Source organism: Vicia villosa, unplaced genomic scaffold (assembly GCF_029867415.1).
Source record: "Vicia villosa cultivar HV-30 ecotype Madison, WI unplaced genomic scaffold, Vvil1.0 ctg.003129F_1_1, whole genome shotgun sequence".
Lineage (NCBI taxonomy): Eukaryota > Viridiplantae > Streptophyta > Magnoliopsida > Fabales > Fabaceae > Vicia > Vicia villosa.
The window spans coordinates 16483-23511 of NW_026706119.1; the positions used below are offsets into that span (position 1 = coordinate 16483).

The 7029-nt window shown below is 37.7% G+C and overlaps 1 protein-coding gene across 1 annotated transcript; it reads left to right on the plus strand.

Annotated features, from left to right (window-relative positions):
* The first annotated feature begins 6103 nt into the window (after positions 1–6103).
* Positions 6104–6595, plus strand: LOC131640435 (AT-hook motif nuclear-localized protein 23-like). The gene has a single exon (XM_058910828.1). It carries the CDS (start codon positions 6104–6106, stop codon positions 6593–6595), a length of 492 nt encoding a protein of 163 aa, XP_058766811.1.
* Positions 6596–7029: the final 434 nt, after the last annotated feature.

The following is a 7029-nucleotide window of genomic DNA, read 5'->3' on the forward strand; positions in this document are numbered from 1 at the left end:
TGCTATGATGTTTTATTACTTATGATTGTATAATACTTATTAATTTCAAATGAGACTCACCCTTACATGTTGATATTTTCAGATTAAGGAGTAGCGGCATCTTGATTTGGTGAGGACAGCTCATAGGCTATTCCGTAGTTCCTGTCGAGTCATGCTCTGATTTGTAACACTGGGAACGATAGTCTTAGAGTTACTTATGACACTCTATTTTGCCGTTTTGAATTATGTATCGTTTGGTTTATGTTTGGAGATGTCTTACGATACTGTTGAATGAGATTCCGCTGTGCTGATTATGCGTTTGATATTTTGTGGATTATTCCTAATAAAGCATGACGAACGACTTGGAGTTTTCATTATTTTATTAATTGTAGCACCCTTGTTTTATGTTTACTCTGATTATTATTATAATTGCCGCGGGGTTTAGAAGGGTGTTACAATGCACACCTGGCATGGAACTTTGACTGAATTCTTATCAAGTCAGATCTAGCTTGTTGCATTCAGAGGAAATTAACACTGGATGTGTGACACTCTTAGGGTTCAGCATCCTAAGGAGTATGACTGGAAGGTCGTGAGGAGCGATGACCTCAGTGGAAACCTGTCCAGTTATTGTCGGTCGTGGCTATAAGATACAAGTGGAGATCATTATACGCTACTGGGTAAGTTATTTGAATGCATGGCTTCGGAGTTGGACCACCATGTTAGTACTACCAGACAAGTATGACGCCACAATATCGTTGTCGTGCACAGGATGTGTGAGTCATCTTTTCCGACAGATATGGGGCAGTGTTGATCTGAAACTCGAGGTAGGATCCTAATTTGGTACTCGTGAAACACGAACCCGAAATTTTCATAAGGTTTTTGGGATAAGGATCCATATGTTGCGCTTGATTATTGAGGATCATGCGAGCGGTTGACAATGAGATGGATTATATTCTAACTCTGCACTTATGAGGATACCTCGGGTGGTTGTGGTCGCGTGAGAATTTTAGGTTTCTATATCATGGATTTTTCTTAATCTGCCAGATTGGTGAACCTTTGTGTGTGAGTGTCCGTGATAAGAGACATGTGTGAATAGTGTATCCTGGACAGCACAATGCGTGGCTATTCTCTAACCTTGGTGAACAGTGTTGGAGTGGATCACGTGTATCTTGGATTAACTCAATGTGGGATATCCCTAGAGGAGTATTGGTAGATCCTCAGTAACGTAGACAATGTCGGGCTTGGTAAAGTATAGGCACATTAGTTTTGGGAGTATTGTTGAATTTCAAAGGGGGACGTCCAAGGCATGGAGTATGATCTCTTGTTCTGTGACTACACCTTAGCAGTTAGAAATGTTGCATTGGGGAAACGCAACCGAAGAAGTCAGTTTTATGTCAGATTCAGACCCGAAAAGGCATTAGATGTGACTGAGAAAAGATTATTGCATCAGTCAAATCGCGTGAGTTATTAGAAGTATTGTCACACCAACGGTGTGAAGTCGTATGGTTGAGAAGAGTTGTCGTGGCAGTTGTAAGATGTGGAAGTCAGTAAGATAAGGCAAACTCGTAACAAAGAGAGTATTTGACTCTAGGAACTCTGGAATCGAAGCATGTGGACCAAGTTGTGTTCAAGTAGACCCAATCTAAAATAGTGGAAAAGTTAGTGACCTGATTTTGGGAATTACTCAACCTCGAGGAGTAGTGGGCGATGAGTGTGTTTAAGGCTCTAGCACGTGTTGTATTTGGACGAATTCCGAGAAGGAACTGTTTCTAATAAAAGACTAAGTGCGGTGTAGTAATGGAACTAAGTGGACAATGAACGAAGTGTGATTCAGAGGATTCCAAGAAGTGTGTGACTAGTTAAGATTAGAGTAGTGCAACGGATAGATAGAACCAGATAAGTATGTAGTGGGTATGGACGGACAACTTGTTGAATTTTGTGTTGGAATGGAGATATTTTCCTAAGAGAACTCACTGGAGCAATGTTTCGTTTGTTTCTATCTCTTAGTGATCTACCATAATCTTGAAAAGTATTGTTGATGGACTGGCTTAGAGAAGGCTTCATGATTGAGGTGTGATCAGATGTTCCCCTGGTCGACGGCCGAGCTTGTGAATATAGTGACCATTAGAATGATGAAGTAGAGTAAAACATGATGCTTGATGAAGACTCATCGTGGATATGTCTTGTGCACTTATGAACGTGCGTTAAAACTTGGGCGATGGTTGTCGTACCGCTGTTAGAGTTCACCCTTTGTCAGTGGAGCCTTGTGGGAACTTGTCGGACATCAAGGTTGTAGTTGCGGGATTCTACTCCCTTGTGGTTTATAGTGCCAGTGATGTGGTCTAAGAATGAATGAAGGATTCGTTTGGAAGTGAATCTGGAATATCGTCATTCAAGGAAAGTTGTAGCAAGATTTCTTGGAATGGCAGTGTTTCCAAAAACCTAGGGCAAGGATGAGTTCGGCATATATGAGGTACGATGAATATTCAACTAATTATGGATTACCATCAATTCCAAGTCTACAGGCTCAGTATGATGAGTAGAGGTTGGGGACCTCGAAAGAGATGCGTTGTGTGAGGACTTAGACTCCCAGTCAAGAGTATTTGGACGCGAGTGTTTAAGTGAGTTGTTCTCTTGGATGGAATAGCCTTCAACAAAACTCGTTAGGTTTATCTAGAGGAGGAATGTAAAGAACATTTATCCCCTCATTAGAATAACATGTGAGGAGCTTGCCTTTCGAGTGACTGGGAAAGAATTCAAGGGCGAATTCAATTTAAGGGGGGGAGAATGTAATTTCCCATATTTCCTAAGCAATGTATATTTATATACTATGAAGGATTAAAGAAAAGATTAGTAGGGATATTAAGGATTTGGTTGGAATTGAACCAAATGGCATCTCGGTAAATACCATTTCGTTAGAGGGCTAATTGGTCCAAAGAGAAAGTATATCATTAAAAGGATTTGTTGGCCTTGTAAGATCAGACTTGGAATGGAGAATGAGAAGCTTACAAGCATGGGATAGAAGAGTAAGACTCATGTTCATCATCTTCACCCTCCATTTTCGTATATTCATGGTACAGTCCTCACTAAACAGGTCATAACTTTCTGTTGATAACTCTGATTTTAGAAATTCTTGAAGTTCTGGAATCTACACGAAATTCCCTTCAATTTGCATATAAAATTTGTGTCAGAGAGGTCAGTATTGAAGCCGATAAACATGTTTGAAGATGAGGAGCTGATGTTGACTTTAGGAAAGACATGCATGCAGGTTTGACACTATTTGGGGTAGAGTTTTGATCAAAGGAGAACCTTGAGAGCACCATTATTATCCTCTTAACCTATTCTACTCAGAATCTTCAAATCTTGAGGTGAGTTCCATTAGATAGAACTTGGGTAGGAAGTTTGGGAATTATGCATGTTTGGGGTTTTGGGTGAGATCACATGTTTGCATGTTGATCAATTGACAGAAATGTGTTATTGTGATGTTTCCTCTATGCCTTGGATGGTAAGTATATGCCTTGGGTCATTATTGTATGTTAGTGTTTGAATTGAGATGAATTGGGATGCTAATAGTGGACTGTCAGGTTTGCTTAAGGGAACTCTGTGTTCGCTTAGCGAATGTCTGCAGACTGCACAAAATTGTGTTTCACTAAAACGGCCATAACTTGAGTTCTATAACTTGAAATGGAGTGTCGTAAGAAGCTTTGGAAAGATCTTTCAGTGCTCTTTGTGATATTGCTTAGATACCATACTGTTGCTGCAGGTATAAATTATGGTACATGAATAGGTGTTCCATGATGTTGGAATAAGCACAATTAGCCTTGAGTTTATGTCATAAGATGCTACCCTTGTGTTGAACTTAGAACAGGATGTTTACCTTGGTTATTAGGCTATACTATGTTGTTCTAACCCGAGTATTGCACCCTTGATCTTATTTGAGGAAGTGTAGAAGTACTACAAAAGTTCTGATTTTTCCCTTTGCTGAGAACTTTGCTTAGCGAACTTAGTTCGCGTAGCGAATCGAGACTTCGCTGTAGGTTCGCGTAGCGAACCTTCCTTTCCAAGATTAGATGAAACTTCTGACTTCATTCCCTGAAGCTCACTAGCAGTTCGCATAGCGAACTTGTCTGATGTAGAATTTATACTTTTCCCTCTTGAGTGCAATTTCATTCCGAATCGCCAACCGAAAGCCTCGTGTTCTGGAATGAGAATTTTCATGGAATTATTTGAGTAAATATATGTTTCTATGATGATTAAATGCATGATTACGCTATGGTTATGACATTGGTATGCATGTTAGATGTGTTATGAATCACATGTAATGTTATGTATAATTATGCATTATTTCCCATTTGTTCCGGTTGAACATTCAGATGTGATTGTCTGCGTGATGGCTTATACCGTGCTGTGTGATCTTGGTGATGTGTGTATATGCTTGAATCGGAGTAGGCCTGGCTAATAGAGGGTAAATCGCTTAAGATCACAACTATTGCTTTGTGATCTTTAGTGCGTGTCTTGCTTTGTGATCTTGGTATGTCTTACGCACCTGAGCTACCATTGTGATGTGCTTGTGTGGGTCTTGAAAGGCGTTCCACCAGCGGTTAATAGCATCGGCGTGCTTGGTATGGTGAGGTAGTGGTACCATATAGGATGCACTTATCGGTTAACTCACCTCTAGGGATGTCACGTAGACAAGATCATTAGGCTTTCGCCCAGTGGGCTCGTGTTGTCAAGATGGCGTATTTGCACTAGCCGTTAACACATCAGCGTATAGACAATGATGGGGTCGGAAACCACTTAGGCAATTTCGCGGCTATAACTCATCTCGGATTGAATCCATTTAGGAAGTGAATCCGATTAGTCTTGCAATGTACATGTGCAAGTCTCTTGATGCGATGTACGGGTGTAACTCACCGAGGGTGTGGATGCGTAGTCTTTGTAGCACGCATGTAAACTTACTCCTGGATTCCTCGTATATGGGTACAGGTTTGCATATTTGTTTGTACTTGGCTTGTGCTTATTGTTGTTGCCTCATTGGATAGTCACGAGACTTCCAATGGTGGTGTTACCTTATTTGTTCTTGTACCGAGCCGTGAGGAAAAACACGGATTCTTGGTGAATCCATTTGATTGCATGCACCTTTTAGAACTGAGCGAACCTATAAGATAGGGGAACTCACTAGGATTTAGTAATCTCACCCCAATCCTCTTAATATTTTTCAGGAACATGTAAGAAGTAGATGGATTGCTAGATGGTTAATATTGAAGACGGTGGACGAGCAGATGGCAGGATGACCTAATCAGATTATCTTTCCGCTGTGCATTGTTGAAGACAAGCCGACTGTATACATTTTCAGTTTCACATTTGAATTGTATATAATTCTAATTTCTTGTCTTTACCGCTTATGTATGTTTCTTCAACCATTTATAGCATCACTACATATTATTCTAGACATATATACACTGAGTGTTACACCATAAAACAATTGTTCACTCATTTAGCTAATCTTAAAATAAAATAAATTTGATATTCAATTAAAATATTCATGGAAAGTGATTATTTTATTATGTGAATTAACTACGCACTTACATGGCTATCATATCATATATATAAATGTTTAATTCATATCACAATTATTATAAATTATGCAAATATCAATGGACGAGATGAGAGTTCCATACTAAAAAGAATCTCATTCGCAAGATGAAGATGAAGAAATTACGCCAAAAATAACACTATTGATGGCGGTAATGTTAAATTTAGATTTTTTAGCAATAAAGTAATAAGTTAAGGATTTTATAACAATTCTTTTTTTTAACGAATTCCTTTAAAAACATATGTATTATTCATTGCATTATTGTAAATGATTCATTTTGCACAGTGAATGAACATTGAATCAATTGTTATTTTTTTTGCTCTAAATTTGTTATTATAATTCTATCAATTTTATAAATTGTGATATATGTACATATTTTAATATCATTTTGACCATTGAATTTTCATTAAATAATAAAAAATTAGTATTTGGATTTATAAGTTGCATCCCACATTCAATTATACCACTATAAATATTGTTACTCTCTTCCTCAAGGAGGTTCAGACCACACCATCTTTTAAGATATCCATGGATAAACCTCAAGGTTCTATGAACAAGCCTAAACCTATTAAGATTGAGGAAGACACTAATACCACTATGAAGCAAATTCTTATCAAAATTCCTGCTGGAAATGATGTAGTGGAATCCATCGTCAATGTTGCTTTGCATCATCAAGCTAATATCACAGTACTAAAAGGTAGTGGTCTTATCTCTGATATTACTTTTCATAACCCAGTGTCTCAAGCCTATGTATTCACATTACATGGACCCTTTCAAATGACATCTATATCAGGAGAATATGTTAATACCAACTATGGTTATGTTCCTTCCGGGCTCACCGATGAACCTACTTATTCCTCCTTTTCCATTTTCCTAACCCGTGGTGATGGAAAAGTTTTTGGTGGGGTTGTTCAAGGAAAGGTTAAGGCTGCAGGTGATATTCTAATCACCGCCACTCTTTCAAATAAGTCCAAGTCTTTTAGGGGAGGCCACCATCATTTGAAGTATTCAAGAATTTAAAAAGATGATTTGGAAGATTTTGGACTTGAATGCAAAAATACTCAAATTATGTATGGTTATGAGAATGTCATGCAGCGGAATTATTCTGCCTGTATCACTAGTTACTAGATATCAAAAGGAGTCTTAAAGGTTTTCTAATTGTTTTTTAAAATCCTTTTTCATTAATGTTTAAATAAAATCGGCTTAATTTATTATTTTATTAGTTTCATCCATTTATCATGTGTTTCAGTCCCACTCCTTCATTTTTATTTGACTTACATTTTTTTATTAGACATCTATTTGTCGTTGATACACAAAAAGGATTAATGTGTTTTTTATGGTCTGTAATTTTTTTAGATGCACGAATTAAATTAAAAAATATGAGTTTTATTAAAAAAATATAAATTTTCTTATATTTATATGTTTTATGACTTTATCATATGAATCATCCCTCC